The sequence below is a fragment of the Canis lupus genome, chromosome 8 (genome assembly GCF_011100685.1).
Source record: "Canis lupus familiaris isolate Mischka breed German Shepherd chromosome 8, alternate assembly UU_Cfam_GSD_1.0, whole genome shotgun sequence".
NCBI lineage: Eukaryota > Metazoa > Chordata > Mammalia > Carnivora > Canidae > Canis > Canis lupus.
This window is the reverse complement of record NC_049229.1, coordinates 47,555,402-47,581,575: the sequence shown is the minus strand read 5'-3', so window position 1 is coordinate 47,581,575 and position 26,174 is coordinate 47,555,402. Positions and strand designations below refer to the sequence as shown.

Here is a 26,174-nt window from a genome sequence, read left to right as displayed (position 1 = left end):
CATGGAGCCTGCTTCTCCCTCTGCCTGTGTCTCTCTCTGTGTCTCTCATAAATAAATAAAATCTTTAAAAATGGGGGGGGGGGTGGTTTCCTTTAAAAGAAAAAGAATGATAAGACAAAAATGTTAACAGGAAACAATCATTATATACAATTTACAACTGTCTCAAGCCTTCTGCTACCTTTATCATAATAGCAGTGGATATCTGGAGTGTATTTTGGAAACTTGTGGGGACTTTTGGATAATACAGTGATGGGGGCCCACTACTGGATGTCAGCTAATCCATAGGACAGTTCTGTACAATAAAGAATTATTACAAAGAACTGTTATATTGGTTTTTTAAATTATATGTTTAGTTAGATATTATTACCTATGAATTTCATCTCATAATAGTAAAGGGAACATTACAAAATATTTGTGAAAGTATGTTTATCAAAAATGTTTAAACTGAATCTGATCAAACCTTCATAATGAGTTTACAGAAAATAAAACGTTAAAAGATATTACAATGACATTTTATGGAACAAATGATCTAGTCTCTTTATCAAGTCTCTGTCATAACAAAAGGGAATCTGGGGATGCCTGGGTGGTTCAGTCTGTTAGGCATCTATCTGCCTTTGGCTCAGGTCATGATCCCAGGACCCTGGGATCAAGCCCCACATCAGGCTCTCTGCTCAGCAGGGACTCTGCTTCTCCCTCTACCCCTCCCGCCTGCTCATGCTTTTTCTCTCTCTCATGCTCTCTATCACACTTGCTTTCTCTCTCTGATTAAAAAAAAAAGTCTTAAAAAATAAAAAAATAATTTTTTAAAAAAGGGAATCTATTGGGATCCCTGGGTGGCGCAGCGGTTTGGCGCCTGCCTTTGGCCCAGGGCACGATCCTGGAGACCCGGGATCGAATCCCACGTCCGGCTCCCAGTGCATGGAGCCTGCTTCTCCCTCTGCCTATGTCTCTGCCTTTCTCTCTCTGTGTGTGACTATCATAAATAAATTTTTAAAAAATTAAAAAAAAAAGGGAATCTATTAAGAATACCTACTAAGCCCTACACCGTGCTAAGCATAGGGGTTACAAAGATGAGTAAGATAGTTCCTGTCCTCAAATAACTTCGTGAGCAATCTTTTCAATATTTAGATACTAGCAAACTGAACTCAGGGTTCTTATTCCTCTAAAAGGTACAAAAGTTGCAGCACAAAAGATAAAATATTAAAGGTATGATTAGTACCATTTCTCAGCCTCCATAAGATCTTGATTCACACTATTGGTGCTGTGCTCTTTGCCATCGAACGTTCGGATTTTAGGATAATCTGTTCTTCCTGCATATGCCTCTCTCATTTTAAAATTGAAAGCAGCTTGTGCAACCTGTTTATAATGCTTCCTGCTAAGTAGGATCTGTTGCTTCACTTGGTGTAGAGCATCTAAGAAGAACCTTTCCACTTCTGTTCTCTCATCCAGTATGTTCTTGGCCAGCTTTTTGATTCGATTCATTTCTCTGTCCTTCATCTGGAGAAGTTGCTGCAGCTTGTCAATTTCAACCTGCCCTGCTTGGTTCTCTATCATTGCCTGTTGCTGCACTTTACAAACTTCAATCTCAAACTCTCTGGTCATACAACTCAGTGCAGTCTCCAAGCTTACCACCTTCTTCTGAAGAGTCTGGATTTGCAGTCTTTGCTGGGTAAGTTGCATGATCTTTTCCTTAACTAAAAGATCATTGATCTCCTAAAAACAAAGATAAGACAGGTGAGAGATTTTCTTTAATTGATTTCAGAACTTAAGAGTTCTTCACTAATTTTCATTACTTCATGAAATTTAAATTTGATGCCAGGTTGAGATGGTGATATCTGTGTATGGAGAGTAAAAATATCCTAGGGTTCTTCTGTAGACTTGGGAAGGCCACTAATTTTGCTAAGTAAGAAACTGTCCTTCCTCTAAAATTCTGAAAGTTTAAATATTTTTTATTCTCAAATAATTTCAAAATCAGTTAAGACTATACAGTAATACATTAACTTAACAACTATACAGTGGAAATTGTTACCTATCCTAGGCCATAGGCTAGTTGCCTATTTCTTTTTCATCTTCCCTTTCTTCCTTAGTAATAAAACTCTAACTTCATTCAGGAAGGCAGGAAGCCCAAGGATGCCTGGGTGGCTCAGAGGTTTAGCATCTGCCTTTGGCTCAGGACTTTGATCCCAGAGTCCTGGGATTGAGTCCCACATTGGGCTCCTGCAGGGAGCCTGCTTCTCCCTCTGCCTATGTCTCTGCCTCTCTCTTTCTCTCTGTGTCTCTCATAAATAAAGAAATAAATAAAATCTTTAAGAAAAAAAAAAAAGGAAGGCAGTAAACCCAACTGAAAATTCCCAGCCTCCCTTGCAGTTCAGTAATGCCAAGTAACTATGTTCTGGTCAATGAAATATAAGTAGAAGTGTGTGCAGGACTTCCAGGAAGACCTTTAAAGGAGGGGGGGGCATACTTTTTCCTCCTTGTCCTTTTTCCTTCCTGCCATTTAAGTAATAGAGTTCTAGCAGCCACTTTGGGCCACAAGGTGACTTTGGGGATGTAAGCCACGCATTGCACAACAGCTTTGTTGACTTTGTGGCACTACCATTCCACCTCTGGATTGCTAATCTCCAGACTTTCTTTAGGGGAGAGAATAAACCCTTTCATGGTAAAGTCATTGTTGCCAGGGCTGTCACAGCTGAACCTCTTCCTAAGTGATTCAGAGACCAACTCCAAGCAAAGTAAAATGAATATTTTAAGGTAATAGGGCATAGGAGTTATAGTTATGTTTCTGATATATTCTTTATGAAGCCAAGTTGGGGGATGCCTGGGTGGCTTAGTGGTTGAGTGATTGCCTTAGGCTCAGGGCATGATCTCGGGGTCTGGGGATCGAGTCCTGCATTGGGCTCCTTGCAGAGAGCCTGCTTTTCCCTCTGTCTGTGTCTCTGCCTCTCTTTCTATAGCTCTCATGAATAAATTTTAAAAATCTTTTAAAAAATAAAATAAAGCCAAGTTGCATGCTTCTATGTCATTCTCGAAATTAATCCTTTCAAATAAGAAAGGTACATCAGGGGATCCCTGGGTGGCGCAGCGGTTTAGCGCCTGCCTTTGGCCCAGGGCGCGATCCTGGAGACCCGGGATCGAATCCCACGTCGGGCTCCCGGTGCATGGAGCCTGCTTCTCCCTCTGCCTATGTCTCTGCCTCTCTCTCTCTCTCTCTCTCTCTCTCTGTGTGTGTGTGTGTGACTATCATAAATAAATAAAAATTAAAAAAAAAAGAAATTAAAAAAAAAAAAGAAAAGAACTGCCAACTACAAATTAAAAAAAAAAAAAAAAAAGAAAAAAAAAAAGAAAGGTACATCATCCAGACAAAAGAAAAATGGTCCCATTGCCCTTATGTGCATTATTATACTCAATTTTTCATATTTACCAACCCAATTCTTAAACAAACAAACAAAAGCCAGAAAAATAGTAAATGAAGTCTAAATGGAGTGGGAACCTTTTGATGTAAAAGGAAAGTCTGAGTCTCTTGCAACTTCTGGGAATTTTTTTGTAGAGTATCAGCTTCCTTCAGATGGTATGCGAGAGCTTTCTGGAGATAAACATTCTCTTTAAAAACAGCTCTTCCAGCATTGTTCAATTGCCTGAAATAGATAGATATAAGATCCCAAAACACCAGCCTACGTTTTAGATATTACCAAACTAGAACAACGATTGCCTTATTCCCCAATGTTAAAAATAATGACCACCACTTATTTAGTTCATGGTGGGTACTCAACAGTTAGGTGGGGATCTTGTGACTTAAGTTCTCACCAATAGGAGAGTGAAAATGTATGTTACTTCCAGCTCAAGGTAGTTAAGGGCAGACAGGGGTTTCCCATGCTCTCTCCTTATCCATATGACTGGATGTGAAGAAGTCTAAGATGGAAGCAGCCCCAGTTCCTGAATCACCACTCAAGTAGAGCTTTCAGACTCAAATTGGATTGTTAAGTGAGCAAGAACTAAACCATTGAGACTTGGTAGTTTATTGGCATAACACAACTAAGTGTTACTTTCACTAACATACTTAATGATAACCCTGTACAGTTGCTATGATTAACCCAATACTTAGATGAAGAAATTTAATTTCAAAAAAGTTAGGAAATCTTTTGACACTGACTCAGCATTCAGGTTGGGAACCAAAGTCTAACTTCACAGCCTGGGTTCTTTCCTCCACACCACCTTGGTACAGAAAGGGTTGGGGGGAAAGGGGCCAGGATACAAAGAGAAAGAAACAGTGAAGGAAAGTAAACAAGAAAATGCCAAGAAAGCAAACCAGGAAAGGAGGGGGAAGACAACATGATAATAATAAAACAGACCAGCAAATAGGTCAGAGAGGCTATAAGAAAGGTAAAGGAGACAGCAGTCTCTTACACAACAGCTTCATGGTGAGCTTTCTCTGCCAGCATTATTATCTTCTTTTCAGCCTCTTGTTCTAGTCGGTGCTAAAAAAAGAAAATAGGCTATTTTAATACAGAGTTATATTTCTAACAAATTTACACATCAAAAAGTGAAGTATTGGGGATCCCTGGGTGGCGCAGCGGTTTGGCGCCTGCCTTTGGCCCAGGGCGCGATCCTGGAGGCCCGGGATCGAATCCCACGTCAGGCTCCCGGTGCATGGAGCCTGCTTCTCCCTCTGCCTGTGTCTCTGCCTCTCTCTCTCTCTCTCTCTGTGACTATCATGAATAAATAAATAAAATCTTTAAAAAAAAAAAAAAAGTGAAGTATTGATTTCACAATGTCAAATAAAATATTCCTGTCCAGGGATCCCTGGGTGGCGCAGCGGTTTAGCGCCTGCCTTTGGCCCAGGGCGCGATCCTGGAGACCCGGGATCAAATCCCACGTCGGGCTCCCGGTGCATGGAGCCTGCTTCTACCTCTGCCTGTGTCTCTGCCTCTCTCTCTCTCTCTCTGTGACTATCATAAATAAATAAATAATACCTTTAAAAAAAAATATTCCTGTCCACATGACCTGGTATGAAGAACTCCAAGTGCTGGTAGAGGAACTAGCAAAGAGGAGTGTGTGAATACAGGAACCTCAGGGTACCTCCAAATTTCCTCACTAAAGCAGCAGCATGATATATAAGTACCAAAAAAATAAAATTCCACATCAGTATTGGAAAACAGAGTTGAGAGAAATTTCTACTAAATACAATGGGGTGGGCAGCCCCGGTGGCACAGCGGTTTGGCGCCGCCTGCAGCCTGGGGTGTGATCCTGGAGACCTGGGATCGAGTCCCACATCGGGCTCCCTGTGTGGAGCCTGCTTCTCCCTCTGCCTGTGTCTCTGCCTCTCTCTCTCTGTGTCTATGAATAAATAAATAAAATGTTTTAAAAATAATAATAAATAAATAAATACAATTTGGTGAGAGTTATTTATTTACTTATGCAACAAACTCCTATTGAGCACTAATACTGTACCAGATTTTTTAGATGCTGGAGATTCTGTGTGGTGAAAAAACAGATAAAGTCCCAGATAAAATCTCAATTTATATTCTAGGTGAGATCCAGGCAACGATAATAATTAAAATGCATTGAGCATTTACTATATGCCAGGCATGATTCTCAGAGCTTTACATGTATTATTTACTTTTCACAATAACCCTAAAAATTAGATAGTATTATCCTCAAGAACAAGGACTGAGGAAATGGAGGGAAGGGGAGATTACTAACTTGCCCAGAATCAGATAGCTAGTAAGTGGCAGAGCAGAGATTCACAGTAGGCAATGTGATGTTTGCTATACCACCTCTCCTGTGATACTATCAATGTAGCAAACAAGGTAATGACATAGACAGTAACTGAAGGAGGTTATTTTATTTTATCTTATTTTATTTTATTTTTTATTATTCATTAGAGACACAGAGAGAAAGGCAGAGTCATAGGTAGAGGGAGAAGCAGGCTGCCTGCAAGGAGTCTGATGGGGGACTCAATCCCAGGATCCTGGGATCACAACCTGAGCCAAAGACAGATGCTCAACCACTGAGTCACTAGAGAGGTTACTTTAGATTGGGGTTTAGGGAGTCTATCTCTGAGGAAATGACATTTGAGCTCTGAAGAATGAGAATGAGAAGGGCCAGAGCCAGAGGAAGAACATTCCAGACAGGAATAGCAAAGTACAAAAACATGACACTGGGAAAGGGCTTGGTGATTTAAGGAACAGAAGGGATTAAATGGGGAAACAAAACAAAACACCAGTAACCTGAGGGAAGTCCTTTATATGACCAGGTGCAGCATGCTATGGTAGGAGATGAATAAGCAGGCTTACCGGAAAGCCCACTGCCATAAACTTGCAGCACTGGGGTTCACACCAGCGCAGCACTGGGGTTCGAACCTAACCAGGAGGTTTACACTTAACATGGTGAGATGGCTACTGCTGCAGCTGGCCATCCCATCACTTATTCCCATCCTATCCTTTTCCTTCCCAGCTGCCACTAGTATCTAGCAAAACAACACACTCACTTTCCCAGCATCCAATATAACATGGTTCTGGCCAATGAGATAGATGTAAGAAGAAATCTGCTAAGAGCTTCTGGGAAAGCTTTTATGGTCTGCAAATAAAAGGACAGACACAACGGGAGGCCCCCTTCTTCCTGCCTTAAACACAGACAAATCTTAGAGCTGCATTAACCATCTTGCGACTATGAGGGAAAGGCCAGCAGCCACCTACTTCCAGATGTAAAAATCCTATTTGTTTATCTATCTATCTATCTATCTATCTATCTATCTATCAAGATTTTATTTATTTATTCATGAGAGACACAGAGAGAGGCAGAGACATAGGCAGAGGGAGAAGCAGGCTTCCTTTGGGGAGCCTGATGCAGGACTTGGTCCCAGGACCCCAGGATTACAACCTGAGCCAAAGGCAGGCATTCAACTGCTGAGCCACCCAGGGGCCTCAGAAAATCTAATTTACATAAGCACTGTTGGTCAGGTATTCTATAAAATGATCAAGCACTCCTAAGCTTTGTTTGTAAAATGCTACAAACTTAGTAGAGAAGAGATCAAGATTCCATAGGATGGGATAGAGGAAAAAAGCAATTGAGAGCAGCTGAGGACTTCCTGAGGGCTTCCATTCCTAACAGTACCAGGAAGTGCTCCAGAGTGAGAACACCAAAATGCTGCTTCTGCTCCACTCCTAGGTGGAGTGGAGAAAAATGACATTTTTCACTATAAAAATTGGGAATCTAGAGCTACTTTTTGAAGCAAATCTAAATCTAAACCTGACATGAGTACTTATTTGCCCCACCCTCAACTTCCTACATCCCTACCAATTTCTGAAAAAAAAAATCTGTTCAATTCTTCCCTGAGAATGAAAAATTAGAAGAATTAATGAAATACCATGGGTCCTCTGAAAATATTGTGTAGAAGAGAAGTGTTCCAATGCACTTCCCACAATTTGGAGAATTAATGTCAGAGGCACAGGGAAACATGGAAGTTTGTGATATGTTAAGGAACATTTTTGGGGCCCCTTTTATTAAGATCCTTAGCCTGGCTTGGCTTGACTGAGGAAACACCTTCATGTGTAACAGAGTGACCTCTCCCATCCAATCCCCCTATACAATGTGGTTATGTGCAGCTCTCCTTCCACCAGGGGAACACCAAGCTGACGGTGGTGTGTCCTAAAGCCTCGGTAAATTGATAATCCCTCTTGAGGATTTCGGGACTCTCTAACTAGGAGAGGGAAGAAGACTAGACATTGGTTTCAATTTCCCTGTTTTGGTTTTTTTTTTAATTCTGCTATGATATGATAAATATTCTCTAGTAAGAGTCAAATGAAAGGTTGACATGTCTCAGAATGCATATAGATACTTATATTGTTTTAGTAAATCAATAAAATATTTCTTTTTTTAAACAAAGTATTTAACTCTAAAATGTCATACCTTTTCTTCAAAAAACCTGCCCTCCAATCTTCTAAGAGTCTCCTGATGTTTCTGCTCTGTGTTCCTTAAATTCTCCTTCAGCTGTAATTAAAACAACAAAAAAATATCAATAGGAATTCAAGGTGATTGAGGCACATTCCTGGAATATTCTCAATAAAACATTTTCTGTTATACATTATACATTATTTCTGTTATACATTATATACATTATACAATATACATATTATACAATATACATATATTATTATTTCCGTTATACATTATTATACATCATTAATCCTGAACAGAACAATTCCACATCCCTGCCTGTGAGTACCATCTTTCCCAATAATCTTCTACAGACACAAGATAAGTATTCAGTTTCTAAAAAGCTGTTCATGAACAATAGTTCTCAGGACAAGTTGTTCTCATAATCATATTTTCGAAATATCATGTGGACTCATAGAATCATAATATTTTAGAATTGGGGCACCTGGCTAGCTCAGTTGGAGGAGCATGCAACTCTTGATCTTGGGGTCATGGGTTTGAGCTCCATGTTGGGTGCAGGGATTACTTAAATAAATACAATTTTTAAAAATAATATTTTGGAATAGAAAGGGACCTTAATAGTCCTATACAATTTCTCATTTATTTTTTTAAATTTTTATTTATTTATTTATTTATGATAGTCACAGAGAGAGAGAGAGGCAGAGACACAGGCGGAGGGAGAAGCAGGCTCCATGCACCAGGAGCCCGATGTGGGATTCGATCCCGGGTCTCCAGGATCACGCCCCGGGCCAAAGGCAGGCGCCAAACCGCTGCGCCACCCAGGGATCCCACAATTTCTCATTTAATATAAGATTCCTTCTATGAGAAAAACATTGAGACACAGAATTCATTAGACTAGCATTTCATAGTTCCCATTTTTAGTAAATTCTTTCTAGTATTAATCTATTTTTTAAATATTTCATTTATTTATTTTGGGGGGGGAAATAAAATATTTTATTTATTTATTTTAGAGAGCAAGAGCAAGAGAGAAAGAGAGAGACAGCACAAGCAGAGTGAGTGGGAGAAGCAGGCTTCCTGCTGAGCAGGGAGCTCAATGTGGGTCTCAATCCCGGAACCCTGGGATCATGACCTGAGCTGAAGGCAGATGTTTAACCAGCTGAGCCACCCAGGCACCCCTCCTAGTATTAATCTGAAACACATTTCCTTATGATTACCACAGATGAATCCTTCTATCCTCAAAACATGTGTACATGGAATAAAAAGGACATAAAAACTCTTCTAGGCAAAGGGTAAACTACTTTAAAGCTATGATCCTATAGTCTACATTTCCTGCCAATCCATCAGGCTGAAATAGACATACTCTATCTAATCTTCATGTCATTAAAAAAGCAGTAGAGAAGGGTTTCCCCCAAGAGATAGATCTTTCTCACTTGCCATCTGTTTTACTCTGGGCAAATCACTTCTCTAAGTCTCAGGTTTCCAGGAATAAAAAGAGAATAATAATAGTAACTAGCTCATAGTGTGTGGCAAGGATTAAATAACAAACAATACATGTAAAGTACCTAGAATAGTAACTATTTAATATAAAGGCTAGTTATTATTATATCTACTATTGTCCTCCCTTATACTTAATAATTTTCCTGTGATCTCTGTCCTAACTGTATTAAATCTCAATTAAAAAAAAATATTTTATTTATTTACTCATGAGAGACAGAGAGAGAGAGAGGCAGAGACATAGGCAGAGGGAGAGAGACACAGGCTCCCAGTAGGGAGTCTGGTATGGGACTCAATCCCAAGACCCTAGGATCACACCCTGAGCCAAAGGCAGACGCTCAATCACTGAGCCACTCAGGTGCCTCAAATCTCCATTTTATGTCTCTTTCAGATGTTCTTTCTCCCTGTATTTTTCATACAATTTTTTAAATGACCTCTTACATCGTTAGACTAAAAATTAATGTCAACATATAAATTTATGGAAATGTTTATCACCTTAGTGTGTGCAGGGATTTCACATGCCATTGGACTCCCTCAAAAATCCATAATTTTTAAAAGATTTTATTTATTTATTTGAGAGAGAGCACAAGCTGGGGGGGGGGTGCAGAGGGAGAGGCAGACTCCCCACTGAGCAGGGAATCCAACAAAGGGCTCAATCTCAAGACCCCAGGATCATGACCTGAGCTAAAGGCAGATGCTTAACCAACTGAGTCACCCAGGTGCCCTTCAGAAATCCATAAATTAACAAACCTTTCAAAAAATAATTGACATCTATAAAAACCTTTAAAAGTTTATGTTCTTTAACTTATAAATTCCACTTCTAAGAAGTTATCCTAAACACTAATTACAGATGTAGAAAAATATTATTACTTAGATATGCATCATGGTGTATAATAGTGGAAAATTAGAAAAAAGTCCAAGGGCCCAAGGACACCTGGGCAGCTCAGTTGGTTAAGTGTCTGCCTTCAGCTCAGGTCATGATCTCAGGGTCCAGGGATCAAGCCTCATGTCAGAGGGAGTTGGGAGTCTGCTTCTTCTTCACCCTCTGTCCCTCCCTACTGCTCATGCTCTCTTTCTCAAATAAATAAATAAAATCTAAAAAAAAAAAAATTTGTTACACATTCTATAAAAAGTCCAGATGTCCAAAAACAAGGGATCAATTAACAAATTATAATAATTGGGGTGCCTGGGTGGCTCAGTTGGTTGAGCAATGGACTCTTGATTTTGGCTCAGGTCACGATCTCAGGGTCATGGGACTGAGCCCCATGTCTGGCTCTGAGCTGCGCATGGAGTTTGCTTGAAATTCTCTCCTCCACCTCAGCCCCTCCCCCTCCTCTCTCTTTCTCTCACTCTCTCAATAAATAAAATCTTTTAGAAAAATAAATCATAAAAAAAAAAAAAAAAAAAAAAAGAAAAATAAATCATGATACATCTACCCAGTGGAATTCCATACATCTAGTCAGAAGATTTTATAGAAGAATATATAATGGCATTGAAAAATATTCACAATAAAAGCAAAAAAGTCAGGTTAACAGTTTTTAAATAATAACCTCATTAAAAAAAATAACCTCATTTTTAAAAGCATATATTTTTAAATGTTTCTAATACAGAGGAAGAAAATGGAAAGAAAATACACCAAAATATTTACCAGTTATCTCTAGGTAGTATAATTGTCAGGGGAGGACTTTTAATTTTCTTCTTTTTTATCACCTAAATTTGCTGAAATGGGTATTATCAGTTTGTCAAAAGAAGAAAAACTAAAACAAATTATTAAAAATAATAACTGCAACCTACCAATGTATGCTCCTTCTGTTAATCACGTAGATAGAAATCATTTTTTCTTTAAAATTTATGCTTTGAATGTCTTGTGATAATCTAAATTAGCCTCTTTTATTTATTTTAAGATTTTATGTATTTATTTATGAGCGACACAGAGAGAGAGAGGCAGAGACACAGGCAGAGGGAGAAGCAGGGAGCCGGATGCGGGACTCGGCCCCCGGACTCCAGGATCACGCCCTGGGCCGAAGGCAGGTGCCAAACCACCGAGCCACCCAGGGATCCCCTAAATTAGCCTCTTTTAATTTGCATAGTGAATTCTATATATACACTATAATTAATTTTCTTCCTCTGTGTATACATTCCCTTCCCATTTTAAGTTCATGGGCCCCTACACCTGCTTTATTATTTTTTTTTCCTACACCTGCTTTAATTCTTCCGTATTTGGTATTCCAGAGAATCACGTTGTTTTTTCCCATAATCCTTTGCCTTTGAATTTTAAGTCTTCCTGGCCCATGGCTCTTTTTTTTTTTTTTTTTTTAAGATTTTATTTATTTATTCATGAGAGACACAGAGAGAGGGAGAGGAAGCAGAGACATAGGCAGAGGGAGAAGCAGGCTCCATGCAGGGAGCCCGATGTGGGACTCCATTCTGGGACTCTGGGATCATGCCCTGGGCCAAACACAGACGCTCCACCGCTGAGCCACCCAGGCATCCCATGGCCCATGGCTCTTTCTGAAAAGTCTGAAACCTATTTCTCCATTAGGTGGCAATATTGTTCTTAAAAAAAGAAATCATACCGTGGCCCATTAGAGTATCCACTAGTTAATTCACTTTGATTCAGAATGTATACCTATACTTCTGATAGCTATTTTGAGAGTTTCTAAAAAGTTATGGATCTTAACTTGATTCAGTCTTCAGGATTTTTTCTTTTTTTAAAGATTTTATTTATTTATTCATGAGATACAGAGAGAGAGAGAGGCAGAGACACAGGCAGAGGGAAGCAGGCTCCATGTAGGCAGCCCAATGAGGGACTCGACCCCAGGACTCCAGGATCACACCCTGGGCGGAAAGCAGGTGCCAAACGGCTGAGCCACCCAGGGATCCCCAGGATTTTCATATAAAATTTTTTTATATTCCTTTTAGAAAATTTTCACGCTTTGTTGAGGAATTATTAACAGTAAAGTATTTCAAGTGTATGATGATTCGACATACATATACATTATGAAAGGATTCCTCTAGTTAACAGAAAACTTGATATTCCATCAATTACATTTTTAATTTAAAGAACTACTCAGCATTCAACAAAGATCTATTGAGCATTACTGTGTACCTTGTATTTCAAGGAATACAAAGGAACAATGCTGTTTATGGCCCAAAGATTTGTAATCTAGTAGGGGAGATAAGACAAATAATAAGTATGTCAAGGTAGAATAGGCTAAAGGGTATAAAAGAGATACAAAGTGGTATGAAAACACAAAGAAAATTGTTATTTTTTTGCTAATAATCTTTTCTTTTTTTCAGCTTTATGAGGTAAATTGACATACAACATTGTATAAATCTTAGGTATATAACGTGTTGATCTGTTACACTTATATATTGTAAAATGATTACCACCATAGCATTAGCTAGCACTTCCATACTGTCACTTAATTGCCATTCCTTTTTTGTGGTAAGAACATTTAAGATCTACTCTCTTAGCAACTTTCAAGCATATAATATAGAATTATTAGCTATAATCACCATGCTATACATTAGATTCCCCAGAATTTGTCCATCTCAGTACTGGAAGTTTGTACCCTTTGACCAATATTTCCTCATAACCCCTTCCCTGCCAGTTTGGGTAGCCTCTAATCTACTCTCTGTTTCTCTGAGTTCAGCTCTTTTTAGATTCCACTTATAAGTGATATTATACACTATTTAGCTTTTTGATTTATTTCACTTAACATGACATCCTGAAGTTTCATCCAAGCTGTCACAAATGGAAAGAAGAAAATGATTACTTTTTTTAAGTTAATATTTTTAAACATGACTCTGGGGGACTGCCTTATGGAGAACATGCATTTGAGCTGAGCCTTTGAAGGACAGGTAAAATTATAATGTATAAAGACCTGTTGAAAGTATATTCCAGATAGAAGAAACAGTGGAAACTATGTAAAAACAGCAGAAAAGACTTCAGGGATAAGTAAATATCCACTTTGGGTGAATAAAAGGGGGTGTGCATGGGGAAGTATAGTAAAAGGAGAAAATAATGTTACAAAGTAGGTGTAGGGTCTTGACTTTCACACTAGGGCATTTGGGCAATACTGGGTTTACAACAGAGAAATACTAAACATTCTTCAGGGAGGTGATCAGAACATTCCTGCATCAATACATACTTTGGACTGTGGTAGTGTGATGGTTTTAAAATACATACACAACCTCTATGATTTCCAAGGCTAGGTCAAGAAAGGGATAGCTTCTAGGGATACCTGGGTGGCTCAGTGGTTGAATGTCTGCTTTCAGCTCACATCATGATCCCAGGATCCTGGGATCAGGTCCCACATCAGGTTCCTTGTGGGAAGCCTGCTTCTTCCTTTGCCTATGTCTCTGCCTCTTTCTCTGTGTCTCTCATGAATAAATGAATAAAAATCTTAAAAAAAAAAAAAGAAATAAATAAAGGGATGGCTTCTGTCTGGCTTTCTTTGGGATTACTCACTTTGGGTAAAGTCGTTGACCAAACTATGAGGGCACTCAGGGCCCCTTTGTAAGGCCCCTATGGGAAGATGTTGAGGCCACCCAGTATTTATTGGCTCCCACCTGACAGCATGTGAGTTGGCACCTGAGAACAGATCTTCAAGCTCTAATCAAGCCTCCAGATGACTGAAGCCCTGGCTAGTTATCTTGATTGCAACTTCATAAAATGCCCTGAACCAGAACTGCCCAATTAAACTGCTTCCAAATTCCTGACCCATGGAAATTGTGCTTTTAACAAATGTTTATTATAGCTGCAAGCTCTAAATTTGGGGGTAATTTTTCCTGCAGTAACTAATGAAGGTTAAAAAATAGAGGGAGCAGGACTAGAGGCACTGTACAGGGATGCAGGTCACTGGGGTTCTGCTGCCAGCTCTACAACTTACCATGAAAGTCACTTAACATCTTTCTGTCTCAGTATTCTTGTCAGTAGAATGACTTAGGTAGGCCTAAAGTTTCTTCCAGCTCTAAGATTGTATGAGTTCCATAAAAGGGTTTTGTTTTAGATGGTTGCCTTGTATCACTCATTTAGCAAGTTTTATTATTATTGTTATTATTTTTAGAAGCCACATGCCCAGCCTGGAGCCCAATGCAGGGCTTGAACTCATGACCCTGAGATCAAGACTCGAGCTGAGATCAAGAGGTGGAGGCTTAACCGACTGAGCCACCCAGGAACCCTGCAAGTTTTATTATTAAGTACTAATCCAGGAACTAGTGAGGAGTGACAAGGACATACACAAATAGATGATTTGGCTCCTTTTATTCTCAGTTTACAAAATTAAAGAACACAAATATAAAATAACTAGAGAAGACAGTTATAGAGCTGCTATTTTAAGGACTTCAAAGGTTTGGAAACCCATAGGAGGAGAGAGTTCCTCTGAAAATACTTCAAAGGAGCTTGTATAATGGTGAGCTACAGAAATTAAGAACAATTTTAAAGCAACAGTTATTAGAACAGTTATAAAGCAACAACTTATCAAGTTCATGAACAAAGTCAGCCTAATGGGAAGTTCTGGGGATAACTTTGCAATTGTGATAAAAAGAGTTAAAACATACTCCTCCACATTCCTCCAGTCTAAGAAAGTGTCTTCCCCTTTCCTAACTTGCCTGAAATGTGCCATCTCATTCCTTTAATTAGAGCTTTTAGGAATACTCTACTAAGATTTTTAAAGCTATATAATCATAACAACAAGTAAACAATAACAACTATGCTACTACTCTTACTGGGGATTAAAGGAATGACTGTCCTAAGTATTTTACACACATTACATTATTTAATCCATATAACATCTCTAAAAGGAGGCAGGTGATATTGCAGCCACATTTTACAAGTGAAGAGTCTGAGACTCAAGTTAACAAACTATCCAAAGCGATAGTTATTCGCTGTGGAACTAGGATCTGAAGGCTATGATTTTGAACACTACATTATCTTATCCAACTTAATTCATTTCTCATATATTGTTTCAATTTGGCAATTAGATAAAAGGTAAACAGAAATAAGATGCAGGGGGATCCCTGGGTGGCGCAGCGGCTTGGAGCCTGCCTTTGGCCCAGGGCATGATCCTGGAGACCCAGGATCGAATCCTACATCGGGCTCCCGGTGCGTGGAGCCTGCTTCTCTCTCTGCCTGTCTCTCTCTCTCTGTGACTATCATAAATAAGTAAAAATTATTATAAAAAATAAAATTCAACAAAATTTAAAAAAAAAAAAGAAATAAGATGCAGGAACTCTGGTTTCCCATCAAAGCTTGTTCTTGTTAAATAGGGTTCTGAGTAGCCCAAGGAGAGCTTGAGGGGCACTGCATGCTCAGAGAACACCATGCTCAAGAGTGAGAGGCACTAAAAGGGATGGTGGAAGGGCCTTAATAATACTAATAGCTATAATCATAATTTTAGCAGCAGTGATAATAGCAGCAGGATCAGCAACAGCAGGTAATATTTACCATACAGTGCTATGCATTTACCTTTTTTTAAAAACTATTTTTTAATAATCTCTATTATTTTTTAAATAATCTCTTTTTTAAAAAGAGAGAGAGAGCACATGCATGAGAGAGAGAAAGAGAGAGCACAAGCAGAGGGGAGGGTCAGAGGGAGAAGCAGACTCCTCACTGAGCAGAGGGAGCCCAATGAAGGACTTGATCCCAGGACCCTGAGATCATGACCTGAGCCAAAGGCAGATGTTTAACTGAGTCACCCAGGTGCCCAGTGCTATGCATTTAAAACATTATTTCATTTAGTCTTCACAATAACCCTTTAAAGTTGATACCATTACTCTCTCCTCCATGTTTCATAAGAAGAAATTTAACAAGATACCCAAGTAGTAAAAACAGTATACTTTAGCAGTCTGGCTTCAGAGCACAAACTTTTAGCCCCTCCACTACCTGAAATAGATTATATTAGGTTTGGTAATATACTGCTATTACTAGTAATAGCAACAATATTCAACTGCACATTGCAGTGGGCTCATACCAGGAATTTTGCTAGCATGTTGAAACTTAAAATTGGTACTTGAAATTGGCCATAGTAAAAGTATTTATACTAAGGAAATCAGCAAATGCTATAAATCAGGACTTTTATCTGCAGAGAGCTATATGCCACTATCAATATAATTTTCACTTATGTGCCATACAGTATTTTAAGCACTTTAAATATATGAACTCATTTCATCCTCACAACAACTGTATGAGCCTGTGAGTAACCTTTATTATCCTCAATTTACAGATTAGGCAACCAAAGTATAGAGAGGTTTATGCAACTTGCCCAAAGTCACAAAGCTGATTTAATCTACTATGCCCAGCACTCACCTATGTCATTTATTATTATTAATGCAAAAAACTATATCTGAGCTGAGGGGATGGGAAGTAAAAGAAAAAGCATAGCAAGGTCAGAGAAACTTTCTAAAAGTACTTAGTTTTTCTTATCCTGCCTACCCTTAACAGAGAGCCTTCTAAAATGTTCTAAAATCATCTTTCATTAGTCTAAACCTATTTTCCTTTAGGACTTTGCTATTTTGCCCCTTATAATTCCCAAGAACTGTAATTTCTTTTTTTTTTTTTTAAGATTTTATTTATTTATTCATGAGAGACACACAGAGAGGCAGAGACACAGGTAGAGGGAGAAGCAGGCTCCACGCAGGGAGCCCGACGTGGGACTTTGCCCTGGGCCGAAGGTGGCGCTAAACTGCTGGGCTACAGGGACTGCCCTGTAATTTGTTTCTTATTGAAGTCACTCCAAAGATTTAATTGCTGATAAATGTGGTGGTGCCTAGATGGCTCAGTTGGTTGAGCTTCTGCCTTCCAGCTCAGGTCATGATCTCAGAGTCCTGGGACTGAGCCCATATCAGGCTCCCTGCTAAGTGCGGAGTCTGCTTCTCCCTCTCCCTCTGTCCCTCCCCTCTGCTCATTCTCTCTCTTACAAATAAATAAAATCTTAAAAAAAAAGAATAAAAAAATTATTGCTGATGTGAAAGGATGTGTTGGCTAAGAATTGGTCACAAAAAAAATCAATCAATGCTTAGAAAAGTCTTAGAAATAAGACTTGCACCCAGTGCAACACTCATTATGTCTTCCACTTTCTCACAAATAATAATAATAATAATAATAATCTCTAGAATGTCAAAGGGAGTCTTTTACCTTCTCACAGGAGTAAATGTCTATGAAAGCTCTTGCACACATAAGTATAGTACTGTAATAGTCACTTTATTGTGGCTCACTGGAACTGAACCTGCAATACTTCCAAAGTATACCTGTAGTTAATTCTAATTTCCTTTATTTAAAGAAATAAAGAAACTTACATCATCTAATTCTTTCTCCACTTGGATTTTTCTCTTCTGGAATTGTTTTATTGTTTTCAGCTCTGTCTGAATCATGCCAATTTCTCTGGCTTTTTGATGGAACCGTCCCTCCAGCTCATTTATTTGCACAGTATACTTTTGTTCCTATATGCAAAAAAACAGGTAAGTGAGTTAGGAAAAAGAACAGAAGGGGATCCCTGGGTAGCTCAGCGGTTTACCGCCTGCCTTTGGCCCAGGGCGCGATCCTGGAGTCCTGGGATCAAGTCCCACGTTGGGCTCCCGGCATGGAGCCTGCTTCTCCCTCCTCCTGTGTCTCTGCCTCTCTCTCTCTCTCTTTCATAAATAAATAAATAAACCTTTAAAAAAAAAAAAAAAAAGAACAGAAGCCCTACACAGTCATGTTCCCTTTGAAGCCTTAGGCCATTTGTCTCTCTTCTTTGAAGAAATATTCCCCTTTTTATTTTTCCATAAAGTTTTACTTTTTGTTAGAAGATACCAAGTGCCTTGAATAAAAAAAAATTCTCAAATGAGATTATCTGATACAGAAAATGCAGATAGTTATTAAAAAGAGGTGTGAAAAGACTAAACAAATCTTTAATTTGTAAGAAAGACAAATAACATCCCTAACCCTAAATTAAAATTTTTGAAGAGATAAAGACAGGGCCAATATCTCTAATAAGTCAAGAAGTTGGGGAAAAGCAGAAGGAAGAGCAGAGGGACAAAGAGAAGGCTAAGAAGGAGGAGGATGAGTAGAAAAGGAAAAAAAAAGGAGAGAAGAGGGAAAAAAAGGAGGCAGGAAGAAAGGGTGAATAACACAATTTTTAAAATGAATGAGATATCAAAAAGAAATGCAAATGACCTCCAAACATGAAAAAATGCTCATAATAGGAAAATGCAAATCGAAATACACTGAAATACCCTTTCTCACCTAACATGTTCACAAAAAAATCTCTTGACCATATACTCTGGTATATTGTGAATGGACGGTAGTTAGATTTCTCAGAATACAACATGTTTGATCAATTTGATTTAGGAGCCACATATTTTATGTAATTATATAATTACAAAATTGTAGATGCACAATCTAATTTTTTAAAAGCAACTTCTAAAACTCAAAACAAAATGTGTTCTTGAGTTGGTGGCATAAACTCAGAGGAATTATTTCAAATGGTAATGTAATTTGATCACTGATTCCTACTGGTATATATCCCAAGGGGGGAGTGCCCCCCTAAAATCTTAAACTAGTGCACCCCGGGTGGCTCAGCGGTTTAGTGCTGCCTTTGGCTCAGGGCGTGATCCTGAGGCCCCAGGATCAAGTCCCACGTCAGGCTCCCTGCATGGAGCCTGCTTATCCCTCTGCCTGTGTCTCTGCCTCTCTGTCTCCCTCTCTCTCTCTCTGTCTCCTCTCTGTGTTTCTCATAAATGGATAAATAAAATCTTAAAAAAAAATAAAATCTTAAACTGTTTCTGCTAATCTATGTTGGCTATAATTATTGGTAATAGTACTTTGTGACCGTTGATGTATTGAGGTTTGAAGTAACTACTCAACTATACTGATATCATTAAGAACAGGATTTTGGGGTAAGTATCCCCCTTGGGCAGCACGGTAGCAGCTCTAACAGCAATAGTGATTATTAGGGATGGCGGCAGCAGCTGCAGCATGACCTGCAAGAGTCCAGAAGTTTCTCCAGAGCTTCTCAGCTACTCTGATTAATGAGAACCCCCAGACAGCATTAGAGAGCTGACTAAGGCTTTGGAACAGAAACCAGATGATGCACAATATTATTGTCAAAGAGCTTATTGTCATGCTCTTCTTGGGAATTATTGTGATGCTGTTGTTGATTAAAGAAATCCCTTGAACTTAATCCAAATAATTCCATTGCTATGCTGGGAAAACAGATATGTGAATACCATGAAAAAAGAAAACCCTATCCTGTGGTTCTAGAAACTTTTCTAGGGGGACAGGAATTAGATAGTGCAGATCCTGATTTTACTGTCTGAATTGAAAGGTGTCAAGAGGGACACCTGGGTGGCTCAGTGGTTGAGCGTCTGCCTTTGGCTCAGAGCGTGGTCCTGGAGTCCCAGGATCAAGTCCCACATCCGGCTCCCAGCATGGAGCCTGCTTCTCCCTCTGTCTGTGTCTCTGCCTCTCTCTCTGTGTCTTTCATGAATAAATAAAATCTTAAAAAAAAAAAAAAACGAAATTAAAATGAAGAAGACAGAGGCTGTGAGATAGGAAAAGCTAGAGGGGCAAGATGTGCCTAAACCAAAACAGTTCATAGCAGACATAAAGAACTCATATGCATCATCATCTTATTATACAAGAAATTGGGATAAATTGGTCAGTGAGATCAAAGAAGAAGAAAAAAATGAAAAGTTGGATGGAGATGCAGCTTTAAACAAATTATTTCAGCATATTTAGATGGGTCTGATGATGCAAAATATGACATGATCAAATAATTTACAGAGTCTGGTGGTACAGTTTTGAATACCAACTGGTCTGATGTAGATAAAAGGAAAGCTGAAATCAACTTTCCTGATGAGGGACGCCTGGGTGGTTCAGCAGTTAAGCGTCTGCCTTAGGCCCAGGGCATGATCCTGGAGTCCCAGGATCAAGTCCCACATCGGGCTCCATGAATGGAGCCTGCTTCTCCCTCTGCCTATGTCTCTGCCTCTCTCTGTGTGTCTCTCATGAATAAGTAAAATCTTTTAAAAAAGAATTCTGATGATACAGACAGAATGGAAAAAGTACTACATATATTAATTTGCTATCACTATATTGTAAAAACAACAATGACAACAACAACAAAACAGAACCTTTGGTGAAGGAGAAAGGAGACAGATCAAGTAATAAACTCTGTACTCCTGCATCTGTATTGAAAATATTGATATGGGCTCATTATATAGTCTTTAAAAATATATATTTCCTACCTCTGTCCACTGAAAAGCCTGGAAAGAATGACAAACTCAGTAGTACCACTACTACCAGATCATTTTCTACAAAAACATAATTCTATGTTATTTTTGAGCTTCTGTACAATCAACTATGTGAGCTTTAAGGTCACCAAACTACTCCAAGGACCTATTCAGTTACTCTTATTGTGTCTTAAATATCTGAGTATGTCAAAAACCTGACCACCCAGTAAGTAAAAGTATTAGTGTACCCTGATAACTCACCAATTTTTCCTTCTCCTCTTGGGCTTTTTCCTTTGTTTCATTCAATTGCTGTTTCAGTTTTTCAATCTATAGAAGTTGGAAATACAGAATCAAGAAGGTGAAGAAATTGTTCTGTATCCTACCTTTATTAAGTAGCCTAGTTTTCACATAATATTGAAACCAATAGAGTTGGAAATGTAGAGTAAGCTGGAAAGAAGAGAAAAGGGGACATATTCCATGTCCTTAACTTGCTATTGCCAGTTCTGAAACCTGGCTATCATCAGAGTTGCCTGTGTAACTATTTTTTGTATGTGGTAAAAAACACTATATTTACCATCTGAACCATTTTTAACACAGCACAGCAGTGTTACATATGTTCACATTGTTGCACAACAGATTTCTAGAACTTTTTCATCTTGCAAAACTGAAGCTCTATACTCAAGAAACACTAATTTCTTCTCCTACCTACTTCCCAGCCCTTAGCAACCACCTTTCTGCTTTTTATTTCTATGATCTGGACTGCCTCAGATGCTTCATATCAGTGGAAACACACAGTATTTGTCCTTTTGTGACTGGCTTATTTCATTTAGCATAATGCCCTTGAAGTTTATCCATGCTCTAGCACATGACAAAATTTCCTTCTTTTTAAAGTCCACATAATATTCTATTATATGTATATACCACATTTTCTTTATCCGTTCATCTATCAATAGACATCTGGGTTGCTTCCACCTCTTGACTGTGAATATTTCAATGTACATGGGTGTGCAAATATCTCTTCAAGATCTTGCTTTAAATTCTTTTGGAAATTTACCCACAAGCAGATTGCTGGATCATGTGGTAATTCTATTTTTAATTTTTTGAGGAACCTACATACTGTTTTCCATAATGGCTGTACCATTTTACATTCTCACCAACAGTGCACAAAGGCTCCAATTTCTCTTCATCCTCTCCAATGCTTGTTATTTTCAATTTTTCTGATAGTAGTAGCCATCTTAATAGGCGTGAAGTAATATTTCACTGTAGTTTTGCATATCTCTTATCTGGGTAACTTTTTGTTTTAAAGATTTTATTTATTTATTCACGAAAGACATACAGAAAGAAGCAGGGACATAGGCAGAGGGGAAGCAGGCTCCCCATAGGGAGCCCAACGCAGGACTCGAACCCAGAACCCCAGGATCATGACCTGAGCCAAAGGCAGACACGCAACCACTGAGCCACCCAGGCGCCCCTCTGGGTAACTTTTTTGAAAAAAAGTTTCAAGAAAAGTATGAAGAATTCTTATATATTTCACCCAATTTTGCCCCATTTGCTTTCCCTTTCTATGTATGCATTGATAGATCTATCTAAAATATGAATATATACATGATATATATTTTCTTTCAGTTTTTCAATGTAGAAATATGAGAATAAGTTTAAGACATCATGGCCCTTTACCTGTAAATGCTTCAGAATGTATTTCCTAAGAAAAAGGATATTCTTTTAGCAGCACAGAATCGTTATCAAAATCAGAAAAAAAATTTAAAATTTTATTTATTTATTTATTTATTTATTTATTTAGATTTTTATTTGTTTATGATAGTCACACAGAGAGAGAGAGAGAGAGGCAGAGACACAGGCAGAGGGAGAAGCAGGCTCCATGCACCGGGAGCCCGACGTGGGATTTGATCCCGGGTCTTCAGGATTGCACCCTGGGCCAAAGGCAGGCGCCAAACCACTGCGCCACCCAGGGATCCCAAAATCAGAAAATTTAACATTGAAATAAAACTATTATTTCATTTATAGTCCATATTAAAATTTTACGACCAATTGTCCCAGTAGTGTCCTTTACTGCAACTTTTCTTTTTCTGGTCCAGGATATAATCCTAGATTATGCATTACATTTAGTTGTCATGTATCCTAGTCTCCATAATCAGTTTTTCAGTCTTTGTCTTTTAGTGTCTCAAAAGTTTTGAAGAATACCAGCCAGAGTTGGGGTTGTCTGATATTTCTGCATGAGCAGTTGCAGGTTATGCATTTTTGGCAGGCATATATTATCTAAGTGATGATGTATACCTTTTAGTAAATTACATCATGAGGTATTTGATGTTAATTTTCATCAGTTGGTTAAGACTATGTCTGCCTGGTTTCTCTACTTAAAAGTTACAATTTTTTAGGGACACCTGGGTGGCTCAGTGGTTGAGCGTCTGCCTTTGGCTCAAGGTGTGATCCCAGAATCCTGGAATCGAGTCCCACATTGGGCTCCCTGCATGGAGCCTGCTTCTCCCTCTGCCTGTGTCTCTGCCTCTCTCTCTCTGTGTCTCTCATGAATAAATAAAATTCTTTTTAAAAGTTACAATTTTTCCTTTTGTAATTATTAAGTGATTTATGGAAAGATATTTTGAGGCTATGCAAATATCCTTCTGTTCATCAGACTTTTACCACTCGTTTTAGCATCCACTGATGATTCTTAATGAAATCAGTTATTACCATAATGCTGAATGGTGACTTTTTTTTTTTAATTTTTATTTATTTGTGATAGTCACAGAGAGAGAGAGAGAATGAGGCAGAGACACAGGCAGAGCGAGAAGCAGGCTCCATGCACCGGGAGCCCGACGTGGGATTCGATCCCGGGTCTCCAGGATTGCGCCCTGGGCCAAAGGCAGGCGCCAAACCGCTGCGCCACCCAGGGATCCCTGGTGACTTTTTTTTTAGCTCCATCAGTCTTTGGAAATTTAATAATTTACTACATTCAACTGTAAGGAAAAGCTTTCCCTTCTCCCCTATTTATTAATATAATATTTTGTTAGCAATATGCACTCATGGACTTATTTTATTCAATGGATTATAATCTTTTATTGTTATCATTTATTTTGATTGTTTCAGGTTTGGCCAGTGGGAGCCCCTTCAAGCTAGTGCCTGTGCCCTTTAAAATTGTTTTTTTAAGATTTTATTTTTAAGCAATCTCTACATCCAACATGGGGCTTGAACTCACAACCCCGGGATCAAGAGTTGCATGAGCCACCAACTGAGCCCAGCTAGTTATCCTGCCTTTTAATTTTTTTTTTACTTACTTTCTTGCACAGATATTCCAGGCTCATCCTTTACTTTCCCTGCTCCAGTCTTGGAATCAATCATTTGTACAAAAATGCTAGTATGGTTTAGTAGGAAACCTGAGTAGCTTTTAATTTTTTTTAAAGATTTTATTTATTTATTCATGAGAGACACAGAGAGAGAGGAAGCAGAGACATAGGCAGAGGGAGAAGCAGGCTCCATGCAGGGAGCCCGATGTGGGGACTCAATCCCAGGACTCCAGGATCACGCCTGAGCTGGAAGGCAGACGCTTAACTGCTGAGCCACCCAGGCGTAGCTTTTTAAACTAACTCCTTGTCATGGTTATAGAATCAGAGGATACATAAGTGAAATACTGTTGTAATGAGACTAGTTTAAGGAAAACCTAAAAATTCTAAGATATAAATTGAGACAGTTCTTTTTTTTTTTTTTTTTTTTTTTTTCAATTTTTATTTATTTATGATAGTCACAGAGAGAGAGAGAGAGGCAGAGACATAGGCCGAGGGAGAAGCAGGCTCCATGCACCGGGAGCCTGATGTGGGATTCGATCCCGGGTCTCCAGGATCGCGCCCTGGGCCAAAGGCAGGCGCCAAACCGCTGCGCCACCCAGGGATCCCAATTGAGACAGTTCTAAGTCACATTGGACAAGTATGAAATATATAGGACAGATGTGAAATGTAATTAGATTTATTTTGTAACTGAACAAAGGCTTAAGTACAAAAATACACTCTTAAGGAAAATCTCCTAATTTTGTTCAAGATATGTTTCCAAAACACATTATGTTTCTAATATTTCTATAACTAAAATTAAATTAGACTATTAAGTTTAAGTAGAGTTTAATGATACATTTCTAGAATACAGGAGAATGAGTAACAAAACTATAGGAGAGCTAGTTAAATAGGATATAATGAATCTACTTCTTCCTCCCAAGACAGTCTCTGGTTTTAATGGGCATCTATGATTATGAGAAAATTATGTTATTTGCTATAGCCAGATGCTGACCTCTGATACACAAAGGCAGATGAGAATCAGGAAATAGAAGTGACATTGATCAACAGCAATCAGCTAACACAGGCCATGAAGCTTCTATGTAATGAATTTGGAAAATTATTTTACCTAAAAGCTTACTTTAGAATAATACTTTATAGAAGACAATTTTGATAATGCTTATTATTGAAAGAGTATTTTTAAAATGGAAGTTGCTTAGGAAAGAAGGTAAAAAAAATAACAGTAATGCATAAAAATTACTTTATGATAAAATTCACAAAATCAAGATAAATGCTCAGTTGCTTGATTTCTGTAATAAGCTTTCACTATCATCTTGAACTTAGTTTTGATTGGTATTAACTTTTTCAAGGTATCAGCACACTCATAAGACATTCATTCATGCATGCAAAAAAATATTTTAATGAGTGCCTACTATGTGCCATGCCTGTACTAGGTGCTGGAATTGTAGCACTGACCAACAATAAAAAAAAAAAGCCCTCAAATTCTTTACTTCATTGAAGTTTCATTCCAATCAGGAAAAGAGACAATAAGCATATATATAAGTAATAATCATGGGACTTATAGAGGCATATGGGAAAGAGAAGAATTTGAAGTTACACCTAAATTCCACTTTAACATCCACTAGTTGTGTGATTTTGGGTCACACAGGTATAGTGTAAATGGGTATCTGTCCTTTTTGAGAGTCGATTATCTATAAAATGGGAATGACAATATTATAGCTACATGGGGTTATTTAAAGGTCTTTAATGAGATAAGAAAGGTATAAAGTACCTAGCATTGTGCTTGGCACAAAATAGGGTCTCCAAAATAGTAGTTCCCTTCCCTTTTTCTTCCAGATCTAATATAATAGCTTTACTCTCAACACTTGCTGGGTTCATAATCATGTGATCATAGATTATCAATGAATTGCTTTATAAATCATTAAAAGTATTTATCAATATCAAAAAACATATAGGTCAGGGGAATCTGGGTGGCTCAGTCAGTTGAGGATCAGACTCCTGATTTTGACTCAGGTCTTGATCTCAGGGTTGTGAGACTGAGCCCTGGATCTGGGCTCTGCACTTAGAGGGAAGTCTGTTTGAGAGTCTCTCTCCCTCTCCCTCTGTCCTTCTTTCACTGCTTGTGTGAACACACACCTCTTTCTCTCTCTCAATAAATAAATCAATCTTAAGAAAAAAACATATAGGGGCACCTGGGTGGCTAGTGGTTGAGCATCAGCCTTTGGCTCAGGTCATAATCCTGGGATCCTGGGATTGAGTCCTCCATCA

The 26,174-nt window shown here is 38.6% G+C and overlaps 1 protein-coding gene across 4 annotated transcripts in view; it reads right to left on the bottom strand.

The window, feature by feature from the left end:
* The window catches only part of BBOF1 (basal body orientation factor 1), a 41,154-nt gene that overhangs the window by 10,597 nt on the left and 4,383 nt on the right, over positions 1-26,174 (bottom strand). For 2 of the 4 annotated variants that reach the window (XM_038545250.1, XM_038545251.1), the window contains exons 3-8: positions 20,869-20,934; positions 17,692-17,835; positions 7,909-7,989; positions 4,405-4,475; positions 3,491-3,635; positions 1,220-1,713 (exon numbers count right to left, since the gene is read on the bottom strand). In XM_038545250.1, the coding sequence (XP_038401178.1) occupies positions 1,220-1,713; positions 3,491-3,635; positions 4,405-4,475; positions 7,909-7,989; positions 17,692-17,835; positions 20,869-20,934 (1,001 nt within the window). The remainder of the gene's footprint in view (positions 1-1,219; positions 1,714-3,490; positions 3,636-4,404; positions 4,476-7,908; positions 7,990-17,691; positions 17,836-20,868; positions 20,935-26,174) is intronic. The other 2 variants (XM_038545253.1, XM_038545252.1) reach the window with 2 other exon arrangements.